This window comes from Podarcis vaucheri, assembly GCF_965113315.1.
Source record: "Podarcis vaucheri genome assembly, chromosome: 2".
NCBI classification, from domain to species: Eukaryota; Metazoa; Chordata; class Lepidosauria; order Squamata; family Lacertidae; genus Podarcis; species Podarcis vaucheri.
Window position 1 is genome coordinate 66,967,180 of NC_138760.1, and position 26,180 is coordinate 66,993,359.

The window sequence follows — 26,180 nt, forward strand, 5'->3', positions numbered from 1 at the left end:
CACAGCTTTCCCTCAAAATCCACACTTCTCTAAATTTTGCAATGCATTATCAAACCAAAGAATGTTTTTAAAAAATGTATATGTAAGGGTAAATATGTGCATTTAAAAATACATACATTGGTGAAGATAACATCCAAAAATGTTACAGAATCACTTGCAAAATCATGTTTAATAGGTAAAATTGCGTACAAAAATGTACATATGAGAGGTGGGTACTAAAATTCTGATAAATTTTCATGAGAATTTTTTTTTTAAAATTGTAAACTGAAATGGAAGTATGGAGAGCTGACTGTGAGATTGGAAAAAGGGGGGGGGGGAGGAGAGAAATTTAAAATGACAGGTGTGTCCTGCCCTTATGAAATGACTCTTCACTGCCTTGTGGTATCTTGCAAAAGTGCCATTTATGGCAAGTCATTGCTACACTGCTGAGCAAGGGGCTGAAGTGAAGGGCTTATACTACTTATAATTTTACACACAGCACAAGCTGATATGACAGAATGAAGAGAGTTTGTGAGAGATGGAATCCACTTCCCTAACTCCACTTTCCTTGCTACGGTGTCACCAGCTGGCTGATCAGAATGAGATCAGGATATATGTGGCACCCCCAGGGAGCTCAGCTATTATCCCCTCTGACTGGGACTGAGGTGCAAGTCTAGACCCAAACACTTGCCACCTCAGTACCAGATTCCACGACTTTCCCTTAGTCAGGAGGGCCTCAGCTTTCTGAAAGTGTTAACAGGTGTTTACATAGCCACAGGGAATGTGAGACAGCACTTGTATGTGGGTGGAGAACATTTGTGTGTTTGTGTGGCGTGCGTTTGCCAACAAAGCGAATGATGAGAAAGATTGTTTCTCCCTGCCTCTAACGTCTGCCAGAACTCTGGAGACAAGACGAGGAAGAATTTTTATGTCTCCGGTGAAAAGAATAGCCTGCTTTGCTATACAATGTTAAAATGCTGGGTAATGAATCAAGCTTAAGGATCACAGAAGTCAAGAAGAATGGCTCCAAATCAGAACCCTCAAGCCGTGTGGGAGGGCAGTGTCACTCCTCTCACAAAATCGATTTCAGTAAGACAGGGGCCTTTCTCCTCCTCTTTTCCCCTTCTCTACAAAGGTCAGCCCTGAAGCCTGCTAAGCCCATATGCAAAGAGGGGGAGTGCATTACCACTGGAACTCAGGCTGGGGGTAGGCAACCACTTTCACCGGCAGCTTCGCCATTTCATCTCCTGCTGTTGCTTCAATCACTGGACCCTTCCTCCACTCCACATTGATGAAGGGTTTCTCTGTGAAAACCAGACAGATAAGAGAGAAGAAAGCAGGGTGAAAGCTGTGAGAGGAACATGCTGGAGCTACAGCAGAGATTAGATAGCATTAATCCATACACATAGTAGAAGTATGCACTGCTTGGAAATAAACATCACGTATGCACAGATGCCCATTAGATACTGAATCTGTGTATCCATGCATTTGTGCAGACATGAGAACAGTTGTTCACACTGATTCACAGTTTGCTCCGTGAAGGTACAGGGACCTGTCTTTCTGAAACGTTGAGAATGCTACCATGCCTTATCCTGCAAATAACCTTGCATTGGATGGAGATTTTAACTAACACTTACCACTACTTTTGCCAGAACTTTTCAGCTCAAGTAAAAGTTTTCTTTGTATGGGTGGTGGTTAGTTTATAGTTACTACCTATAGAATGACATAGGCATAGGGAGGGCAAGTGGACAGTTTCAGCTGCTATAAAAACGGCAGTCCTTAGAGAGAGAGAAAGGGAACATCTGTTCTGACATCTCAGTAATAATATGGAGTTTGGTATCAGTACTGGTTACCACCATGACTTAACTCAGAATCATGTCATCTTACTCCTGGGAACATATCCTTTGCTGTTGTCTGGCAGGAGCATTGGATCTTTGCTCTGCCATGCCATAATCCTAGAGAACATGGGGTGTCACATAATAATCTCTCTCTTTCTTACACACTTACACGCACACACACACACACACGTGTTTTCATATGGCAGGGAACAGAGGACAAAAGGTCAGTCTTCACAGGAAGCTCTCCACTGCTTCCTTTATCTTATCTGATCTTCTCCACTGTTTCACAAAGACATCAGCCGCCTTTAAACTGCTTGCCACCATGCTAACACACCAGAAGCACCTACAAGGTTTTCTTATCCTGAGTTAATGGTTTTTACCATGTACGATGACATCTATGCTCTCCTTCAAGTCTTGCTCCCCATTGCTAGCCTTGCATGTATATTTTCCCAGGTCTTGTAGGCTCACATTTTGGATGATCAAGATGCTGGAAAGTTCAGTGTGTGTCTGTTGGGAGCGCCTCTCAGGCAGTTCTGTGACCTTCCGGTTCATCTGCCAGAAGAAGGCAACAGAAGGAAACGAATAAACACATAAGATATGAGTAAATATAAAGCTTGGAGGACGCCCTCCCCACCGCAGCAGGATTCCCCAACCTGGTGCCCTCCTGGTACTTTGGACTACTCACATCAGCCCCAGCTGGAAGACAAACAGTCAGGGACAGTGGCGTAGCGTGGGGGGCGCAGGGGGGGCCGGCCGCACCGGGCGCAACATCTGGGGGTTAGGGTTAGGGGGCGCAAATCCACAGGTTAGGGGGCGCAAATTACTTGCCTTGCCCCGGGTGCTGACAACCCACGCTACGCCACTGCTCCAGGGATGTTGGAAATTGTAGTCAAACAACACCCAGAGGGCACCATGTTGGAGAAGGCTGATTTAAAAGGGGAATGACAGAGTAGTCCAAAGCCTAATCCCAGCTGGTAAAGTAAACTTGTACCTGGGCTAAACCACATCAGCTTGCAGGCGGAGCTCAGATGACTGGGTGTTCCTTCATACAAGAGAATTCTTTGTGTATAGGAAAACCACCATTTCAAGGAGAGTTTTAGGCTAAAAAGTTTTCCCCTGACATGTTAGCTTGCTGTGTGGAGGCATATTTTGTGCATGCATAGAAGAACTTCCAGACATATGAGGTGTTGCACAACTGTGTGGATGTGAAGTGCGAACACCTCTGCAAACACATATGGTGACTGGGGGCAGCCACCGAGACCACATAACAACGGTCTTGAAAGACCTACATTGGCTCCCAGTACATTTCCAAGCACAATTCAAAGTGTTGGTGTTGACCTTTAAAGCCCTAAACGGCCTCGGCCCAGTAGACCTGAAGGAGCGTCTCCACCCCCATCATTCTGCCCGGACACTGAGGTCCAGCGCCGAGGGCCTTCTGGCGGTTCCCTCATTGCGAGAAGCAAAGCTACAGGGAACCAGGCAGAGGGCCTTCTTGGTAGTGGTGCCTGCCCTGTGGAACACCCTCCCATCAGATGTCAAAGAGATAAACAACTACCTGACATTCAGAAGACATCTGAAGGCAGACTTGTTTAGGGAGGTTTTTAATGTGTGACATTTTATTTTATTTTTGGTCTTTGTTGGAAGCTGCCCAGAGTGGCTGGGGAAATCCAGCCAGATGGGCGGGGTACAAATAAATTATTATTATTATTATTATTATTATTATTATTATTATTATTATTACTCCCAGATAAGGAGTCAAGAAGAAAAAGGAGCGATGAAGACGAGCATAGGCAAGTCTACAGGGTGGGTCAATACGGGAGCAAAGACTCTCACTGTGACTTGGAGAAGGCAAGTCTCTTTTTTCTATCACCCTAGCTTGCTTCCCCAAAGAAACTCCTGCACGGGAGCCTCCCTCTACATCTTCCTTGGTAAACCTTTGATCTCATTTAGCCTGCTCAGCAAAATGTCCCAGAAATGTTGGGGATGGAGCCTACAGGGACAGCGACCTTTGGGGCAGGGCTGGCATACACGTCTTTCTCTACACCCATTCTATTAAACATATGAATAGGGTTGTGGTGACACAGAAAGCTGCCTTTCACCGAGCTAGAACCATTGCTTCCTCCAGCTCAGTACTGTCTGCAGTGATGGACAGCATCTCTCCAGGGTTTCAGGCAGGGGGCAATTCAAAGCCCTACCTAGAGATGCCATGGATCTTCTGCATGCACAGCAGATGCTGTGCCAGAGAGTTGCAGCCCATCCCAGCAGTGATGGAGGTGTCAGATATATTGTGAATGCAAACATGCCCCAAACTGGATTGAATTGGCATGTACTCGGGAAGGCATTGCTATTTCATTTTTTCTCTGCAGGGAGTAAATTTAGGGGGAAAGGAAGGCTGCAAGTAAGAAGGCAGAGAGTACAAGGAACGTCAGATGTGACTATACAAGCGTAATTAGGTTTGTCAAGTATGCATGAATTGGGGTGTGTGTGTGTGTGTTCCGCTTCCACTCCATGGATCCAAAATTAAAAGTAGTGCACACAAACCACCCACAGAAGTCAAAACTGAATAAGACAATGTCGACTCCTACCTGTTTCGCAGGGTAATCCCACTGGAAATCAACTCCCGAATTAAACTCAGCCCATACTGTACAGTTGAGATATAGTTTTTCTCCCACTAGAAGTTCCATGGCCTTCCTTGGAAACAACTGGATGTCATAAAGTTCGTTCCCTGGTGTAAAAGTAAGGCAACTACTTAAACAAATACAGTTTTTCCTTGGGGGGCGGGGCGGACGGAACTCTTGCTACAAAATTGTAACAATTTATAAAAAAAAATAAAATCAAACTACACAACACAGACTCATTGGTCTAAGATGCCCCCCCCTATATTTGCTTAATTCTGTAGCCATTTGTCTGTGTTATCAAACTACTGTGGTTCTGGATGGTCAAACCCCCTACCTTAAACTTTGTTGATTACTTCCTTATTCAACTGTCAATTGACATCCTACAGAATATAGCAAGATATATGCAGGGAATAGGAATGAGGGTGTGCCATATCAAAAAGTGCATTTTGAACAAGGAATATGTGCCCATTTGAAGGGGTAACAATGACTGCCATTGTAGATAGAACAGATAGAATGTGAGGGTTTATTTGCACCCAGACATTGCTTATTTTGCTTCCTTATTTTTAAACTTTAATTTCATTTCACGTCATCCTACCTTATTCTGAAACGTTCTCTGATGCCACCAGCTGCCTGTTCCCATGATTGTGAATGCATGTGTGTTTTGGTTTTTAATATGTAAGATTTAGCATTTTCACAATTGTACTTAGGCACAAACGTGCATCTATCAGAATTAGGGGCAGGGCGAGGTCATGTTGGAGTGGCAGCACCTCAGACAGCTCCGCAGTGACTACTTGTTCTGATGATGCCTGAAACCCATCCAAGTCTCCTACCTTTGGCTTGGTTGCCGGCTGCTGCCCTCACTGAGATGGATGGAGAAGTTTAAAGGGACAGTCCCTGTGCCTGGAGTGATACACTACTCAGCCAATCCCTATCCACATCTAGTGGCATCTTGACCAGGCATGGAGACTAATAAGCCCTTAAGAGTAAGGGCAGTTGTGCTGCCATTGGGTCCTATGGCTCAGTGGGAACTGGAGGCGATTGTCTGGGTGATTAGGTCCAGAACCAATGCCTGGAGCCTTCCTCACCTTCTAAATCAATCCCTCAATCATGGCTTGAAGCCATGGGCATGACAATTGAAGCTGTTTATTGATGATGTAGCAGGCAAACCAGAGGCATTTATAATACAAAACAAGCCTTCTGGTCATAGCAGGTTTCATAATCACGTTACGAAGGGACTGCAGCAAGAATGGCTGGAAGTCTCATGTGTGAATAATAGTTGTCGTACTGCCTGAGCACTTTTAAGAGGTCGATTGTCACAGTGGCTGACTCCGTTCCAAAATTCACCTGCAATGTGGACAAGGAAGAAACTTGATTTGCGGGGCTTCATATCAATGAAAGTTTCACACTCAACAAACAAGGAGTCCTTGATCAGGTGAGTGGGGACCAGCATTCCTTTTTTGTTGTCCCAAAGAATGTTCTTCCCGTCTGGATATATGGGAGAGGTTGTCTAGAAACAGATAAAATATTTTTAAGAGACGTGCAGGGTGATATCATTACTGCTGCATCCTCCATTTCTTTGAAGAGCTATTCAAGACCAGTTCCAATATTTCACACCTGACGGGGTGGGGAAATCCCTCCAAACTTATAGACAGCTTTCTGTTACAGTATGTGACCCTGTGGGTTATTTTGAGGGGGGGTGTCTACTGACACCCCGAACATAAATCCAAATGCACTTCCAACGAAGCTTTGGTCATGAGACTATTGTGATTCTAGGAGAGGAAGAGGCAAGAAAAATGGCTGAGAGGACAGCTTGCCCAAAGAGTGAATTTACGACACTGGTGAGGTTACATTGTGCACAGGCTGCCATTTCCCTCAGGTAAAGGAAATTGGTTCTGGCCTTCCAGGACTAATGTTTCTTTTTGCATTTCATGAGAGGTGTAAATACAGCAGCAAATGAAACAGTGTGGTGGTCCTTTCCATAGTTTCCCACGACTCTTGTAGGATTTCAAGCATTGTTAAGAACTGGGAAACCCTTTAAAAGATTGCAGCTTATGCATTTTAGCAAAGGGCTGCTTCACATACTATATTTGGGTGTGCACCAGATAGGTTTTAAAACTATAAAATGAGAGTTGGAGGGCGGCAGGTTTCCCATCCCTGTTTCAGAGCAATCTGAAGGGACTCTGAAATCAACAGTGCAAGGGAGTCCAAAATGGGGGAACCACAACTGTTACTGGGAAACATCCACAGGGGTTACATCCAGGGATTTCATCCAGATTTGCAAGGACAACACCTTTAGTGGGTTTCTTTCTTTCTTTCATTCACACATACACCCCCAGGTGTTTTCTCTGTTCCCCTTCAGACTGAAATAAAGCAGATTCCTGAGTCATCCCACAGGGAGATTTCTTACCGAGAGCAAAGTGATGTTAAGGTCTGGAATAGATACCAGGCATGGGACCCAGATATTCTCCTTCTTGTAGATAAGAAGAGCCTCTGGTTTATTGATAAATGGCCGCTCATAATCTGAGAATGAAAGAAGAGCCGCAGAATTGGAGAAAACAAGGAAAATATAGTTATTTTCCCCTCTTGCTGCTTTTTTTTTTTAAAAAAATAAATTTAGCTAAAATCTGCAGGACATTGTACTGAGTCAGGTACAAATATGAGATGGGAAATGTATGAACAGTCTTACTGTGCAAATCTATACATGCTTACTCAAAAATAAGTACCTCTTAGTTCAGTGGTAGTTACTCCCAGGTAAAAGGGTATAGGATTACAACCTTAGGTTACCAGTTCATTTAACCACCAACAACAACAACAACGAAAGGGAACCCAGAAAGCAAAGGGAATCATAGTAAACTTTAGGAAACTGCCTATGTTTCCATTAACTCAGGCAGCAGACCTGTGTGTAGCTATAATATGTTTAGCTGTTGTTGTTAATTTAGGTTGTCTGCTTAATTCTTATTTTGAATTCAGTGCTCTGCGCTAGTATGTTCTAGTAATCACTTCAGATGTGAGTTATAATGGACAGAGTGCTTGATTTGAAAGGGGGAGATCTGGATTCAAACCTCTGCTCAACCAAAGTGTCTGTCACAGAATAACCTATATAGGGTTTTTGAGAGGACAAAATAGGACAGCCCCATATATACCTTTCTGAGCCTCTCAGATAAAGGACAGGATGGAAATTAGTTAAGCACAAGTCTGAATATGGATACTACTGCTAATCTCTTTAGCATGAATAATGCCTTTTCCCAATCTTTCTAGCTTCATAACTCAGCAATTTTCATGCCCTGACTTGCAGAACAATAACATGAGTCAGGAAAGTAGGCCAATTGCCTTTCATGTCTGTTTTGTCAATCCAGTTTATCAGCAGCCAAGCTTAGAATGCTCCTGCTTATTGTCTTTCTTGACATTAAGAGAAAACTGTTTTCCCCACAGAAGCATTCAAGAAATTTTTATTGCTCCTTTCTTTTTCAGCATATTTGGAATTAATAGATTATCCTGCAGTCTAGAATTTTAGAAAAGCGAATAAGGGGGCGGGGGGAGCAAGCCATATGATAGCTCAATGGCAACTTGGATTTCATGCGGCCAGATTTCCTTTCAGAATTCCTGTAGTTAAGGCTGATCTATACAAATCCATTGTTGTGGCCATGAGCTTAGCATAGTAGAAACAACAAAACCCCTATCCCCCAAATTCCAATTAAAAAACCCACAAATTCGAATGCTAAAATGAAGACACAAAGAAAGCTTCAGAGAACCTTCTCCACATGCGTGGAGAGGCTGGCAATCTTCTTTAACCCACACAGTCATATCCAGTGTCAATGTGGACTCCAGATTCAAACTCTGGCTTTAAAAGGCAGAAGAAAAAATGGACGGTGGTTTTTTAAAAATGTCTGTCACTCACGGGCTACAGTGAAGCTCCCCACCTATGCATGACAATTGTGTGGGTGTCCATGAGGAGCTCTAGCATTGCCCCTAAAGGCAGAGAGAGTGCTGAACTCAGGCCTCAGACTCTTTTAAGGTCCTAGCTGCTATCATCATTATATTCTCACAGAGATGAGGAGAATTAATTATCTACTCCCATCCTACTAAAATACCCAGGAAGTACCTGTGAATGGTATTTGGGCTACCTATTTATTGGCTAACACAAACAAAATAATGGAACAATTTGGAATGGAAGATCTCTCTTTTCTGCTGCAGAGAGCCATAAAGGGATTGTTTCAGTTTAATTGGTATCTTGATTTGTTTTCATTGTACCATATACAGTATTTTAAATCAGTGAATATTAGAAACTGTATGATTTTGGTGTTTTAATTCGATTGTACTGGGTCTGTCATAGTATAATAAAACTTGCTGTAGTGGTTGATTACATCCTCTCTCTCTCTCATTCACACACACACACACTGTTGAGGTTGGAACTTAACGGGTTAAGTTCTTCCCATGATGCCACACCATTCTGACGTCAATTTTGGAAGCTTGGGAGGAGCTTGGGAAGAGTATGCCAGTCCCACTCGGTACTTTGTGGGGAAAGGATGCAGTTTTGTCATGGCTGCAAATAGTCCTGGAAATTCCTGAGAAATGTTGGAATAAAAGCTGTAAATAGACAAACCTGGACTGTGTGTGTTTGTCTGGAAGCCAAGCTACATGACAGTTTTACACCGCTGTGTAATCTCTGCTACGGCGTGACTGAGAGATCGGAGCAGAGCGTGCGGCAGGAGAAGTGTGCCGGGCAGTAAAGAGCTAATTGAGGATCGTAAATCAATTAGCGGGGGTCGCGCCAGATCAAACAAATTCCACAGGTTATGGGTAACCTAAATCACCTATCGTAAAACTGTCACGGAAGAGCTGCCGGGAGCTGAGAAATCTGCGGTGTCTAGCAGAGGAGCACGGGAGCAAGCAAGCAAGCAAGCTGAAAGACGCTGTTGCTGAATGCTGTGGAGCTGTGAGCTGAGAGCAGCAAGGAAACGTTTCTCCACGCCAGAAGAGCTGGTGCTTTTGTAAGTACAGCTTGGGGCCAACTTGGGAGAACGGGAAAACATGGCAGATGGCCAGGAGGTGATTCAAGCTCCGTTTGAACAGCTTGAGGAACTCACCGCCCAAGCGTGGAATACCTGGGCAAGATGGGTGAGAGCGTGGTTCATAGCCACGGAGGTTTGGGACATTTCCCAGAGGGAACCAGTGCAACTGGTGGACAGAGATGCAGGAAAGCTGAAGTCTGTTTCTCTGGAGGAGAAAATGCAGAGGGAGAAAGCTATGAGAGCTGAGGTCTGCATGTTGAGAGCAGGTGTTCATGCTAATTTGCAACATCATCTGGAAAGCATTGAATCTGCGTGTGAGGCCTGGAGTGTGCTGAAACATCTGTGTGAAGGCTCAGCAGGAGGCCTAGGGCAGATGGAAGCTGAAAGCCTAGAGATGGCTGGAGCCCCTGTTCCGGATGATTTAGCCTCAAGGAGTGCTAGTGAGCAAGTCGGGGGGGCGGAAAGTTCCAAAGGCAAGTTTGAAAAGTTTTCCACTGAACCTGCTGGAATGGAGCGGCAGTTCAGGGGGGGCGGATCTGGCAAGGAGTGCTTTTCCGGAAGAAGGAGAAGGAGGCCAGCTGGGAGGAGCCCCAGGCAGTGTTTTTCCACTGGATTTCGTCGGTGCTACGTGTGTGGATCTCACAGTCATTTCAAAAGAGACTGCCCACAAAAAGTGAGAGCAGCTGCACAGGAAGGCTTCAAGGACACCTTCCATGGAAATCAGTCGGGTTTCCATGGGAACCAGTCTGGAAGGGGAGGTCAGCGTGAGAACGCAAGAGAAGGACGAGGAAAACAACGTCAGGAGACTTATCAAATCACGGCTAGTCTGGCGTTGGCTGAAGACAGCCGTGGGACAAGCCAAGAGCTAAGTTTTGTTATTGACTCTGCAGCTAATCGCAATTTGATTCCAGAGACACCTGCTGTCGAGAGGTGGAACTGCACGGCAATTCCTGCCGGGAAAACTGTACTGTTTGCAAATGGACAGAAAAGAAATATGACTAATGCTGTAAATTTGCATTTTTGTATTTTACAGGAAACGTTGGAGTGTTGTACTGTTCCTGGGATGCAACACTGTCTTTTATCTGTGCCTTATTTACTGAAAAAGGGATTTACGGTTTGTTTTCAGGGTGATGTGTGCACAATCTCCAAAGGAGGGAGGATGCTTGCCAAGGTTAAAAAGGGGCAGAATGATCTCTTCATTCTTAAAACGTCTCTGGAGGGTGGTGGGAAGGTTGAGAAAGCACAAGCACTGCGTGCTACAATTCCCAATCATGATTCATGCGTACATGCTTGGCATACACGTACAGCTCATAGTTCTCTTGAAGAACTACAGGTGCTGCCGGAAGTTTCCAATGGTTGTAAGATCTCAGAATGTGGACATGCTGTAAGTTGTGAAACTTGCAAACTGGCAAAGGTAAAAGGATGCAGTTATCCAAAGGTTGAAAGGATAACAACAAGGCCTTTTGAACTGATTCACATAGATTTGTGGGGTCCTGTGAAGGAACCAAGTCTGGGAGGGTCAAGGTTTCTGCTCTCGATGCAGGAGGATTTTACTCAGAATTCCTGGATACATGGCCTCAAATCCAAGGATGATGCAGCACAGCTGATCAAAGGGTGGATTGAGGGGGTGGAACAAAGGTTTTCCACCAAAGTGCAAGCTGTCACAAGTGACAGAGGAGCTGAGTTTACAGGTTCTGCTTTGCAGAAGTACTTTCGCAAGAAAGGGATACGTCACACAGTGACTTCACCCAATCAGGGGGGGGTGGCAGAGCGGAAGTGTCAGGCTCTGGTTAAAACTGCACAGATGTTGCTGGAAGACTCTGGGTTACCTCCAAGGTTTTGGCTGGAGGCAATCAAGTATGTAAGCTTCACCTGGAATCGCACCTACAATTCCATGGTAGGGGACACACCGTTTGGGTTGTTGCATGGCAGGAAACCCCAGATTCATTTTTTGCGTATGTTCGGGTCACGTGCGTCTGTGCCGGTACCTGCTGCTTTGCAGGGGCCAGACGGATCCAAGTTCCGAAAAATGATCTTCTGTGGGTATGAGCCAACAGCGAGTGCATGGAGATTTGCATTTCCATCAGGTGATCAGAGTAAGTTACTGATCAGTAAACACGCTGAGTTCTATGAGCAGGATAAAAAGACACAAGCTGCTGTCAAGCGTGATGTTCTTTCAGAGTGTCTCTCTGATTCAGAACAGGAAGATTATGAGGGGGAGGAAGAAGAAGCTGAGTCTGATGATGACGATCAGGTAACTGACCAAAGTCAGGAACAGGAGGAGGTATCGGTAGCATCTCCACAAGTTGTAAAAAGGGAGGCCAAAAGTGAGCCCAGTTCCCCTGTGAGTGTAATGGAGAGGATTCGAAAACGTTTTAAGTCAGAGGGGGAATCCCGTGATGCTGAGGACACATTTCCTGGTGGCAGTGAGTCAGAGGTAACATCTGAGTTTATGCCCAGAAGGTCTAGTCGCACAACAAAGGGCATTCCACCTGAAAGATACCAGGCAACATGTGCGTGGGCGAGATTCGCACAGTGTGATTCTGGGAGTGTTGAAAGGGTTCAACAGGTGCCTGGGAAAGATGCTGGGAAGGAGCACAAGGCAAAGGGTAAGGTGTTGAGCTCAAAAAGGTCTTGTCAGAAGGTGCAGCAAGGGGGGGTGTTGAGGTTGGAACTTAACGGGTTAAGTTCTTCCCATGATGCCACACCATTCTGACGTCAATTTTGGAAGCTTGGGAGGAGCTTGGGAAGAGTATGCCAGTCCCACTCGGTACTTTGTGGGGAAAGGATGCAGTTTTGTCATGGCTGCAAATAGTCCTGGAAATTCCTGAGAAATGTTGGAATAAAAGCTGTAAATAGACAAACCTGGACTGTGTGTGTTTGTCTGGAAGCCAAGCTACATGACAGTTTTACACCGCTGTGTAATCTCTGCTACGGCGTGACTGAGAGATCGGAGCAGAGCGTGCGGCAGGAGAAGTGTGCCGGGCAGTAAAGAGCTAATTGAGGATCGTAAATCAATTAGCGGGGGTCGCGCCAGATCAAACAAATTCCACACACACACACACACGAAAAATGGTCATTTGTCTGAATATTTTTTAAATGGCTGTTCAGTATGTAGGAACATAGGAAACTGCCTTATATAACAAGTCAGACCATTGGTCTACCTAGCTCAATAAGCTGATCTTCTGCCCCCTGAGCCACAACCCTTAAATGCAGAGATAAAACAAGTATAAACTTGGTAGGAAGCACTTGGAGGAAGGCACTTCTTGCCTTTGTAACAATGACATCCTTGAGAAGTTGGAGAAAGGAAGGGAAATTTAAGGTTAGGGTTAGGGTTAGAGACATGATGCAAATTGCGGAAGCATTCCCCATCCCTTTGACAACTCAGATATCAGACCACAGTTTATGTACTTATTACATTTATAACCCTCAACTAAGAAGCTCAGGCCAGCACACGCTGGTCTTCCTGCCCTGCTTCTTATCCTCACAACAACCCTGTGAGGAAGGTTAGGTTGAGAGATAGCAGCTGATCCAAGTGTAATGAATGGGGTTTTGAACTCGGGTCTTCCTGATCCTAGTCTGACATTCTAACCACGCTGCCTCCTGCTGTTCTTCAGAAGTTTGTAACGTATACACAAATCTCCAACTTAGGCCCCCGTTATGCTAGTAAGAGCAAGTTAGCTCTAAACTGAGAGAAGAAACCAATTTCACCATCCTACAATTGCAGCACGAGGTCATGATTGAGACATATTTTCATGGGCCGTGTTGTACATCAGCTTCTTTGCTGCTAAGTGCTCCTGACTAGAGGTTTTGGATTTTATTCCATCTCTGTGTTTTTATATAAATATTCCTCCAGGATGTATTTGAAGAGCAGCCACAGATGTTCATAGCAAAGACCAAGGGCAGATTAGATTAAGAGAGAACTAACATTCATGAGGGGAAATTCCTGCCAAACTTCTAATGCCTCTGGCTATTGTTATTTTGAGTTTGTTATCGGAGAATGATTTATTTTAAAATACCAGCAACAGTTGCTCAGCTGGCAAACCACAGGGGCTCACTATTAATTGCCCATATTATATTTAGACTGGATTCTGAATAGCCAAAGTCCATAATCTACACTAATATCCACATAACCCAAAAGCAATTGCAATTTCTCTTTGAACACTGACTCCCTGTTTTCTAAGTATTTGAAGGGTGGACAGTTATGGGGGGACGGGACACATGTAACTTTGTGCTTAGGAGAAAGAAATGATGTATGCATGCATTTCTGCACGTGAGAAGAAGCAATGATGAACGTTATTATGGAGGAGAAAGCTAAAGTGTGGCTTTGAGTTTGGGGGCTGAGGTGTGGGGCAAGGACTGGGGGCCAGTGCAGCATGAAGACGCTGTCCATCAGCTTATCGCATCTTATAATTTCAAACATCTGAGGGCCAATTCACCTACTGCTGGAATGGCATCAGGACCACTTCTGCATTCCTGGTTCCCGTGGTGCTCCATGTTTTAACATTCATTCAGAGGGGGTCACCTGAGTACCAACACCATTGCCTTCCTCTGAGGTCAGTGATGCTGGCCAGGAAAGTTGGTCTGAGCAGCATGGGAGCCTACCATGTGGTTGTGATTCCCAGCACATTTTGGTCAGATATTCTGATCCCAAACTATAGCAAAAATTAAGACCACCCATGAATGGATTGTTGTGCAAAAGCAAAACCAAATAAGTGTCAATAAGCTGTATTAATATACTGTTGTTTACTTTATAAAGAAAAGCAGCATTGAGGGTGGGGAATTTGGAGAAGAGACCAGGCAAGGCTTAGGGTTTTTCCCCCCTTCTCGCTCGTTCCTTCTCTGTTCCAAATTGCCCATGCAGGCACTTTCTGTCTCCTTCCCTTTGCAGTTCCAAATGCAAGTTTGCCAGGAGGAACAGGCAATTGGAAGTGTGCAGAGGGAAAGAAGTTAGGAGAGTGATTTGGAGTAGAGAAGTGACAGAGAATGCACAGGTTCCCCTTATAACAAAGCTGGGCAAACTGCTGGTCCTCTGAATGTTGTTGGACCACAACTCCCAAAATCACTAGCCACGCTGGCTGAATCTGATGGGAGTTGGAGTCCAACAAGTTCCCCCACCCTGCCTAGTGACATCACAGATGACGTGCATCTTCTTGTTGATAACTGTAACCACCACAACTATAGAACTAGAAGTGACCTTTCATTTCTCATTACTGCTTGTACAGGCAGATTTTTGGCACCGAGATGTAGTCGTAATACTGCATTGTCATTTTTTTCTGGTGCTTGCCAAGCTGTGTTAAAACAGATAGATATGACCGGCTCACCACAGCACTCTGCACAGCACATGCTTGCTCTTCACTTAGCCACCACAAACCAGATGAATGCATTTTTGTGCTTTAGAATTATTATATCTCATTTTGTAACTCATCCCAAGTTTACTAGGTAGATGGCAGAACAATCCAAACATGCAATCCACTGCCCTAGAGTGGAAGATGTGCCTCTTCATTTGGTGTGGGTTATGGGAAGAGGAAACTCTAGTCCACCCACTGGTTCCCCACTGCACTCACTAAAAGCAGTGGGTGGTAGTCAGTGTAAACCCTTAGAAAGGGATATTCCTGTGTGGGGAAGGGGTGAGGGGTCTAATCTGGACCTCTCTGCTGAACCAGTCAAGAGCTAGCACAACAAAACCCATCTGGTTATTAGGAGTGCTCCTTCAAGTTACATTACTTTTGATCATACACACAGAGTTGGTAAATGGGGCCGAAAGGTTAGGATTTGTTTTTTGGATAAGTGGAAAACACGCTTTAGAAAGTGTTCTTAGAATCCTACGGCATCTGTGTTTTAAAGAAATCTAGATAATTAATATGTCCTCACAGTCACAAAAATCACAAAGCACTAGTGAGCTCTAGATTTTTTACCCCTAGTGCACAATCTTTCCTAATTTTAATCTAAAATTATGCTTGACTGACAGCTAGGACATACACATCGGATAATTTTAAGGCTTTTAAAAGCAGAAAATGTATCACATCATGACTTCATTAACTGGCAAAAATCTAGTGAGTTTGGAAGATCCAGCTATATCACACACAAATTATGATTCAGGTGCCAGAGGCAAAACAGTATGCGATTGGGGAAAAGAAAATCTCTGCCTCCTACACCCTCTCTGACTCCAGCACTACAGTTTTTCATCCTTCTCTGCTTCAGTTTTATTCAAAACAGCTCCTGCGTTTCACCCTTCCCTTCCAAACAATTGATTTAATTTCTCTCTTTAAAAAAACAACAACCAAAAAAACTAGACAAGGCCACTGCTGTGGTTCTAGGGTGCCATTGAACTAAAAATTCCTGCATTCCAGCCTGACAGAAACATTCACCCCAGGCACCAGTGTAATTGAATCCCCTAGTCAGAGCCTATAATCAGAAATCCCACACAAGAGGATGAATACTGATTTGTTCTCAGCAGAAGACTTGACACCCCTCTTCAACTCCCCTGGATTTAATCATCGTTATGCAGATGAGAGAGGAAACCAGAATACAGAGAAGCATTTGCAGAGGTGAAGGATGACCAGGTGCTAGAGATGGGTGGCGGGAGGAACCTTTGCCACCTCAGAACTGGTGGGGATGGGGAAACATCAAATTTCTCTTTCAGATTCCTCTATATACTCTGGGGTTCCCCCTTCTTATTATTCAATTATTTATTTCATTCCATTTATGAATCTCTAGAACAACTCAAAGCAATTTCACCATAGAAACCTAAACAATAAAAACTATTTCATGTATGTCCTCAGCCTCTATCACTTTGTGCTGTGCACCCCCACCATTCCTTATGCCCAGGGCACAAGCAACACCTGAGTAGTCTAGAGCAGTCTTCCCCAACCGGGTGCCCTCTCAGTGTCTTCTACACAATAAAGACATGGTGTGTCTGCATAGGCAGCATGGAGTTTCAGTCATGATGTAGAATTCCTGCTCTTTCAGGTAAACATACACATACACACAGTTTTCAGGTAAACATACACACAGTTTTGCTGCAAATAGGTTGGACAGCTGCAATTGCAGCCTCTCTTAACACTGCCCTTCTAACTGATGCACAAAGGTACAGGTGTTGCCCTTCCAGAACAACATATGCAACTATGTATATTTAATGTAATTCCAAGCCACCTAAATCCTTGGTTTCAATTGGTGGTTGGGGACCACGACTGGGTTGTGGCCTGATCCAATGTGGGCTGAAACAGCAGCAATACTGCCATGCAAATATATGGCATAAGAAAAAAAAAGGGGGGAAAGAAATGGGTCTCCAAATGCATGTTTAGGTTAAAAGTGGGCTCCCTGGGTCTGAAACTACTGACCTAGATAACAGAGAAGCCTTAACAGCATGATGTAGGAACTCAGTATCAACACTGCAAATTGACTGCCATGCCATGATAGAGTAAGTTAGGATAGAGGCAGGCAGGCGAAATTGCACATGGGCACATCAATCTTACATCATTTGAAACTGCGATAACTTTTCCCTTTCAGAGGACAGTGTAACCTCTGTCTCTTCACAATGATTTTAACTCCAAGTAGCTTTTCCTTAAGCAACCTGCTATGTAATACAGAGTTTCAATTAAAAAAAATATTATTATTTTAAAGGCTGTAATGCAGTTTGGCCAATACGTTCTTCCACCTGGAGTTCAATCTGTTTTGGCTGTGCAGGTCTTTTACCCTCTTACCTCTCACAAATACATAGGTGCTGACTGCAGTGGTGCCCTCGATTTTGGCATTGATGTACTTGTAGTAACAGCGGTAGTAGCCCGTGTCGTTAGCCTGAGTCCCTGTCAGTGTCAAGACCTTGCAGTAGGGCTTTGTGTCAGAGCCCTCACAATCCTCTTCCTTGACTGTTTGGACACCGTCGAGACTCACCAACACCACTGAATCGCTCTCCTTCCCAATCTGGACGGTGTCCTCTTGGCCTCCAGGCCACGACCACTCCAGGGGGTGCTGCCCTCTTCACCAGAACAAAAGGAATAACAGAAGCAGAATTAGATGTGTTACTATGGCCTTCTATAATAGGTATGGAATTCTAAAATTCATTTACTACTCCATTTCTAATGTCCGCATTGCAAATTTAGGGATTCAGCTGCATTCCTCCTCTAATACAGAATCATAGAATCCACAAGATAGATGTGGATTGTGGTTAACATGTCGGATATACCCTGCTTTCCAAATCAGCAGTAGGAACACAGTGGATGAAGAGTAAATGGGAGTGTGTACGCAGCCTAAGTGTGACAACTTCTCACCTGTGAAGAAAGCTTGACCCTTTCTATCTAGCACACTAAGCATGTAGAAGTGAGAAATATTTAGTGTATGATTCTCAGCATTAATTATTATTTATCACTATAAAAACAGCATGTATGGTGGTTGTTTTTTTCCAAAAAGTGTCACAAATGTAATGCCACCATGGAGAGAATTGCAGAGCTGCAAGATGTCTCATTGCTTTGCAAGCCTCTCCACAGTCCAGCACTTCCAGGGTTAAGCCTGCCTCCCAACTTAGAGCTGGAGAAGGAGAATGGGCCTGCCCTTGCAGCTGTACTGGACCCTGAAGGTGGGTGAGCATTCCCAAAGTACAGTGAGATGTCACAGGCAAGGCTCACTCATCATCTGAGAGGAAGAGGGAAAGTGGTGGTCACTATATTCGTCTGATTACGAAGGCTGACAGTCATCCAATTCACAGAAGTATCCCAGTTAAAGGCTCCCAGCTTCTAGAGATGCTGATAGTTTGGAAAACTGACAATCCACAACAGCAAAATTCCTCCAGGCACTTTTGCAAGGCAGGCCCATCCTGTTATTTCATGCCACTAATTATATTTGGCTACTGCTTATCTTTGCTGGACTCTCTCTGTGTGTGTTCATATTCCCTCTTTTTTATTGTGGCAATTACAAGACTCCACTGTACAGTCACATTATCAAACTGCAGATAGCAGAAGTTCACACTTCTGTCTGAATGCTGACGGATTAGGTACTTGCTTTATCCATGTTGTACAAAGTAAGGCCTGGTAGTACCAGCTTCTTATGCATCTCTTATTGGAGCTCAGCTGTCAGTTTCCATATGCTCTACTTCTCAGTTCTTGAATAAGAATTGCATGCATCTTTTATATCCTCTCTATAATGAAGCTGCCCAAGGCATGTTTATGTAGGAATTTGTTTTAAATCTTTTTGTTTAATCTAGGGATGCTTGTGAAGTTATCCTCATATGAATTTCTCCAGAGATTTTTCTCCAGGGTTCCAAATTACCTAATCATGTTGGCAGAGCTGCAGTGATTAATTTCCTGGGTTTTTTTCCTGGACTTTCAATAGCTGTGCATTGTTACAGTTTTCACTTCAACATAACCCCCTGCCCCATTTATTAGTTGCCAGTGTGCAGACACTGATGAAATCATACCACAAAAAGGAATCCTGATGTGACTACTTGAACACATCCAGATTCCTTTTGCACTGTGGTTTTAAGCAATGCTCATGTGCCTATATATTCATAGTTTGAAACCACAGAACAAAAAGCCTGATGCAAGTATACAATCGCATCAAGACTCCTTTTCGTGCTGTAGTGTAATCAATGCACATGTAAGTTTCTTCACATTAATAACTAGCACAGGACAGGTTGGAGATATACGGTACCCCAAAGATCACAGAAAACTGAACATGCTCAAGTTATGAAACTAATTTGTATAAATTCTCCAAGTAGAAGTGTGAGGCATGTGGAGTGGAATCAAGGTCAGGATGATAACAAAATAGAATGGGGAATATCCAGTCATTCTGGATTCAACGTTTGGACAGGAACTAGCAGTTGGTGCACTGTGCATATTCTTCTACTGCTACTTAGCAAACGAAAACCAGTATCATATTACATGTGCAAACAGGCAAAAACTTCAGATGTTTGCAGAGAAAGTTGGGATGGTTAAGGTAAATTTAAATGCTGCTCACAAGCAGCAGCCAGAACATTCTTCTTTGAATTACAACATGGACAAACAAATCTATCTCCAATTCTCCAGTGAAATCTGAGGAGAGCGTTTGCTTCATACTCATTTGAAATAATTATGTTTTATTTCAGAAATCTCCTCCGAGCATCCTCCCAACCATGTTTTCCCCCACGGCCGAGATGTTGCATATTTCTGCATTTCAACTCCCCTGGCTCTCACTAATGTGAACCATGTCCATTCAGGATGGTCTATTCTCCAGAGGAGAGACTCTGAGGCACAGCTGGGCAAGATTAAAGATGTCTGAACAAGTAGGAATTTGATTCAAATTAAGCAGCTGTTGCAGGAAGAAGGTAGTGGAGATGATGGTACTAGGTAAGTAAGAATGATATGGTAAATCTCCTTCTTCGTGCAAGCATTTCGCCCACAAGGCTATTCTGCCCATGTGCCCTACAGCTTGACATCATATACAACATTTAGATGTGGAGCAAGTAAAGAGATGCAGCTCCCTACTGAAAGCACTGTTTGCAGGCAGCACTGGTCAACTGTGTCCACACACCCCTGAGCCATTGTCCTCGCTGTTTGCTTTCAAATCACCCAGACAGAACAAGCAGGGTTTGCAGGGATCTTGGTCCGTGGGGTTGAGGCACCAGAGACTGAACGTCTACATGCAATGCATGAGCTCTACCACTGAGCTATGGCTCTTCCGCATCCCTGAAAGTTAATGAAAAATGCGGGAGCCGAACTTTGGGGGAGGTAAGTGTTGGTGGGGAGGATAGCCATGCTACTGATGAAGGATATGGGCCCCATTCTTTCCCAGTGATCTTTGACCAGCTTTAAGTTGCACTGAATATGTGGTCTGGAAGCAGGAGATAGGAATACTTCCTTCCTGCTGTTTTCATCCTAGCATGAGGCGGGTTTCTGGTCATGTCCCCCTTGAGATTTAAAGATGAGCTGGCTCAAAACAGAGTTGACTGCTATTTGGGAAGATTCCCTTGGATAACTCAAAGAACAGATCAGCCTCTTTGCTTTGGCAAGGGCAGCTTTGCACATAAGTGCTCAGACTGGAAATAAGACACTTTCCTGCTCCCTGTAAGCCTCTGTCAGATAAATAGAGAGATAACCTTAGCATAGTTGCTGCTCTGTCCTTGGGAGGAGACAATGAAGGAAGGGTTTTACCCAACAGGCTTAGGATAAGGGCATATGTGCAAAAAGGTAAGTGGGTACATACAGTGGCGTAGCGTGGGTTGTCAGCACCCGGGGCAAGGCAAGTAATTTGCGCCCCCTAACCCGTGGATTTGCGCCCCCTAACCCTAACCCCCAGATGTTGCGCCCGGTGCGGCCGGCCCCCCCTGCACCCCCCACGCTACGCCACTGGGTACATAGCAGGTTGGAGATGTGCACTCAACCATACTAAACTATGCTACATTTTTCAAGGTGCAGATCAGGGTTTGCTGAGGAAGAAAAGAACAGGCAACACAGGCTTTAGGTAGAAGGAATCTGTGGAAAGTGCAGCTACATGACCAAATTGCCTGTGCATGCTGGAATGGGCACTAATTTTTAGGTCCTGGCTGCATGGTTGCCTGCCACAGCAAAGATCTACAAACCTAATTCCTGTTCCTTCCAAGTAAACCGGTGGAAAGCATGCAGTACTAAGATGGGATTGCTCTTTGTCATGATTACACGCTTTTGAAAGCCCTTTTCATTTCCAAAGTGAATTGCTATGTGGGCTGTTCAAGACTCTTTCAGCATGCAGAGTGAGTTGCAATGTTCTTTGGCACTCAGCCATTGATAATATATGCCCTTGAACTTGCTTTTATTGTTGCTTTTTTGAATTTTGGAGCTCAGGTGAAAATAATACTAATTCCATGCATTTTCTTGAAAGCATACTAAAATCCATTGGTCAAATATTACTATAAGTCCTCAAGTGTCTGTAATCAGTAAATGTGGAGGTTGTGATCATAATGTATAGTGTTCCCCCTGATTTTATAATAGGCTATGATTGACAGTTCTTGGCTGCACTGACCCAGTATTCCCCCATCGTAAATGGAGAGCCACAATTCTATCCCAAGTATTCATAACCAGTCAACTTAAGTCCAGCTTTTCCACCAGTCCAGAAACCAGTAAGAGGTTTCCCACTGAGTGTCTTTGAAAGGTCTTTCAGAATCTTTGGCACAACAGCTGGCAACTGTGAAAAGCACTGTTCTTTTATTACCTGCAAGTAATATTCAGTGTGTCCTTAGCGTTGATCACGTATTCTTCTTCTGTGATGCTGAGTGTGGGTGGGGTCATAGAATAGCCACTCACTAGATCTAGGGAGAAAAAGAAACAAGTTCATAGTAAAGAACAACAGTCACTCATTATTATCTACTCTAGTAGTTCTATCAATCATCCATCATGAGCTAACTACGTTTGATATTTCAGGTTTGTCTAAATTTTTTTATTCACTTTTATATGTGTTTTTATATTGTTGTTTCATAGATTTTAGGTTGGGTTTTTGTTTCAGTGTTGTAATTATACATTGTTATTTTTTAGGGCTTATCCACACTTACCTTTGGCCAAACTGTGGGAGGCAGTGGAAGACAGGAGTGCCTGGCATGCTCTGGTCCATGGGGTCACGAAGAGTCGGACATGACTAAATGACTAAACTACAACAACACACTTACCTTTGGCCCTGCTATTTCCAGACACAGGTCCACACTTAAAAGCTCAGTGTCTGCGTGTTTTGTTTTTGTTTTTTGCCCCAAACTAGAGAAGGGATGGCCTGGAAAAATCCTGGAAAACCAGGTTTCCCCCCTGTTTTTTTCCAAACTGAAAAAAACGGCTTTGGGGGAAAGGGGGGGGGACTGGTCCCCCCCAATTTTTCTTCCCCCCCCCAGGCCTTCCCATCTCTACCCCAAACCTATTCTTTAGTGCTCAACTGGAGCAAATGTCCATTTGGATTGCCATTTGCTCTGACTGAGCTTTTAAGAGCAGGGGGGGGGGGAGAAACTGCAGAGCAAAAAAGAAAAGAAAAAGGTGCTCAGACACGGAGCTTTAAAGTGCAGATTGTGTCTGGAAAGAGCAGCGGAAAGGTAAGTATGGATAAGCCCTTAGGCTGCACAAAACTTAAAGAGGCAGTTTTTTAAAAAGTGTTTTATAAATAGAAAATAAATTAACATTGGAGGAAACACTTAGTAGTAGTATATCAAGATTTGCTTCACGAGTTTCAGTCTACTGGTTATGGGCATCCTGCAAAAGCAGGAAAGATCTGTCACCTTAAATTCACACATTCTCTTTTACAAAAGGAGAAAATATCTGTAAGCACTTGAACTTATGTTGATTCATATCCCAGTAACACTGTTGACTGCTACTTTAATGAATGAGTTAAGCAGTGCAGTATCCCCTTACAGTATTAATAAATGGTAAGAAATAAAATACACTTCGAACATCTATGTACATGGTGCTTTATAAGTAAAACAGTATTTGTTTTTCAGAAACACCATGGCCAGAGGAACTTAAAATATTTGCATTCCTTGGCTGCTGCATCCTATATGCTTACAACTACAGTGGGAGGCTGAGGGGGATGGCAATCAGGAAGAGAAAGGGCATGTTCCCCCAGGCTAAATTAGAATCTGGGAAAGCAGGTAAGAGGAATACCAGGGAATCAGAAAAGAGAAGGCATTTGGGGAGCAATTTCCCACAGGCGGCTGAGAAACGTGCAGGGCAGCACCCAGGTCATAAGAATGACCTGTCCAAAACCTAGTTTTGTGTAGACATCCTTGCTCCTTTTAATTGTTTTACACTTCCTTCCTGCCAAGAAGCCACACAGACTGTGGTCATTTGACTAGGTATATCTTTAGAAACTGGGCTTGCATCAGCAGTCTCAAGCTTCTATCTCTGCCGGACATACTTGTCTCCCAACCATGCTTTTCCTGTGGTAGCGGCCGGAGTAACAGGAGTAATAATGGGAGCGACAGGAGCCGCAGCAGAAATACAGAATGGCAGGATGGGGGTGGATCCCTCACATCCCACTCTAAAGTTTCTTATTGTGGCTTCCCCCTTGCCCCACTTTGCTCACAAAATTTAGAATCATGATTTCTAAAGTGTGAAGAAACTTCCAGAAGGAAGGGTGGTGGTGGAGGGAACACGTATCACCTTATTGCTATGGTCCAAAACTCTTGGGCTATATTTTAGACAAATTTTAGGGCATGCTCAGATTCCTTCCATTTAGAAAACTTTACAGCAGTTGACAAGAACCCAGATGCAACAAGTGGAAATTATAGCACCTCCACTGTTCATTTCCCACAGTGGGCATAGGTAGGTCCAGAGAGGCCAATGAATGATCTGAAAGCACATGATCAGCGCTCTGATAGGTCAACCATTGGCCTTGGCGTACAAGTACCTGGACACTTGTCAGATGCACAGTTGTGCTGGTAACATAGCTACTACAGAGGCCTAGTCTTAGGTGGTGAACATTTGACTACTTAGAGGTCAAAATAGTAGAGAAAGCTTTGGTCAGTGCATTCAGCTCAGGAAGTGTCCTTAAGCAGCAGGAGCCAATACTTGTCATAGGTGGATGAGTTTCTGACTTCTAGTTTTCAGAGGTTCTTTCTCCTATGGAAAACTTTCACTGTGCAAAACTATCGAGGTAGCATCCTTCATGGTGGCTTCCGAAAAAGCAAAACATGTAAAGCAAAGCAAGAATAGACCCTCAGTGGTGCACTTAGCACGTAGCCACTCAGCAGCAACCAATGAACTGTAATAAGAGAAGAATGAGATGGAGAATCAGAGCAAGACTGAGCATCCATGTACATCACGCACAAGGCTGCATGTGAGTGTGTGAGGTGGAGAGATGAAAGATAATGTAGATGGAGAAGGCACTGGGCTGAGAGGCCTGTCCCTATATACATGCATTTTTCCACCACTAACTTTAAAAGGACTCAGGGTCACGGTTACTAATTTTTATTGCCTTCTGCCTTTTGAAGTCCTTCTGGCTTTCATTTTCACCATGTTAGTCAAGAGGAAGGACTTTAATTTTTTTTTTAATGGTTAACTTGTCTTTCATTCCTCATATCATTCCTCAATTAAAGCCACACCCAAATCCAGCCCCTGACACTCCAATGGAGTTAGTGGCCTGAACTGTTAGGCCCTGAAGCTAAAAGCAAGAGGAACGCATTGCTCAGTTGAGCAAGCGTAGTCTTGGCTCCTAGTATCTGGAGGCTTTGTTCTGTTTGCCAAGCTACACATCTAATTTTCAGTATTGTAGGTCTTTGAGCTTTGTGAGCATTCTGACATGTGCACGCAACTCCTGCATTCACATTTCCCACCTCATTTCAATGTGAAGATGATTATGGCCATGTGCAATGAGGATGTACATGGAATATTACCCCTCTCTTACAGAAGTGCATGCAGAACACCGCGTACATCAGAAACTTAGTGCAGACCCAGGTCATTGAGCCTGAGATTCTGCAGCCACCACCTGCCATGAATTACTATGGGCAGGACTTGGCAGCAACAGCAGAAGATATGTTCTATGTTTATGATAATATTTTATTCTCTTGTTAATTATGATGTTTTAAATGTACATTTTATATTTGACTTCCTTTAGTAATGTTTTCTTTTGAAATGGTTAAGTTTTTTTTGTGAACTTTGCTGTGCTAAATGTGTTTTCTGTAGTTGACCTCCCTCACAATGTTTTATTTTGAAATCTTTAAAATAATATTTTTGTTTCCTGTTAATTATGTCACTTTTAACGTATACTTTATATTTGACTTTCTTTGGTAATGTTTATTCTGGATGGTTTTATTTGATGTTTTAATGTGTTGTAAACCACTTTGAGATTTTTCTGTAAAAATATAAAGCAGTATAGAAATGAAATGAAAAATAAATATTAATAACATATGCATATATCTAGAAGTAGCTGGAGTGGGAAGTTGGCTATGATGCAGTGTACATGAAACACCTCCCCAGTCTCTTCTCAGACAAGGGTACATTTTGAGGTGCAGAATGGGGATTCAGTTCTTGTGAACATAAATAAATAATTCCCTCCATAGGAAAGCCTGGGGTGCTCATGCAAAACATCTTTATGAACATGAACAAGTCTATGTGGCTTGAGCACATGTAATCCATGCTTGGCTGCTCACAAAACAAGATCCTTTCCCTGGACATGAAGATTCCTGGTTCAAGATGGAACTGCAAATGGACAATGGAAACCTGTTCTAAACTTGCAGTGCAGGATGAAAGAAAACAGAATGACTGAGTGGGAGTAAGGGAAGAGGTACAGTTAGAAAGGGTTAAGCATCCTTTTTCTCCCTGAAGCTATCACTTAACAAAACAGTTAGACTGAAAAGACAGAAGGGGTGGGGAAAACTTTTGGATGTTGTACAAAAAATGTGTTCTGTGTTAATGAAAATAAATGAAAGCATTTTTGTGAAATCCCATGAAAATATAACCATTTTGAAACAAAAATAATTCTGATCCGTCCTGAATACAAATCTTTATATCCAATTTACTGCTGGACATATCTGCCTCCAGTATAAATTCTGGGCTCCAGATGGCTAGACACTATTGACACAGGAACAATTTCACTGTCCCTCAGTACATGTTTAGAGGTGTCCTGAGGAGAATCATAACAGGCATTGAAATCAGTGTACTAAGGGCTTAAGGACCCCCCCCCCCAATTGAAGCAGGACATTATCACTATATAATGAGAGAACTCCTTGCCTCTAAAACATGGGTCACTGCAGCTGCATCTTAAACAAAATTACTGAGATACAAGCCCCATTACTTCTGGGTAAACATACA

General features: G+C 43.7%; 1 protein-coding gene across 3 annotated transcripts in view; it reads right to left on the reverse strand.

Moving 5' to 3' along the window:
• The window catches only part of FLT4 (fms related receptor tyrosine kinase 4), a 94,351-nt gene that overhangs the window by 43,499 nt on the left and 24,672 nt on the right, over positions 1–26,180 (reverse strand). For all 3 annotated transcript variants that reach the window (XM_082211735.1, XM_082211733.1, XM_082211734.1), the window contains exons 2-8: positions 21,610–21,706; positions 17,154–17,428; positions 6,843–6,955; positions 5,780–5,942; positions 4,403–4,542; positions 2,198–2,369; positions 1,166–1,283 (exon numbers count right to left, since the gene is read on the reverse strand). In XM_082211735.1, the coding sequence (XP_082067861.1) occupies positions 1,166–1,283; positions 2,198–2,369; positions 4,403–4,542; positions 5,780–5,942; positions 6,843–6,955; positions 17,154–17,428; positions 21,610–21,706 (1,078 nt within the window). The remainder of the gene's footprint in view (positions 1–1,165; positions 1,284–2,197; positions 2,370–4,402; positions 4,543–5,779; positions 5,943–6,842; positions 6,956–17,153; positions 17,429–21,609; positions 21,707–26,180) is intronic.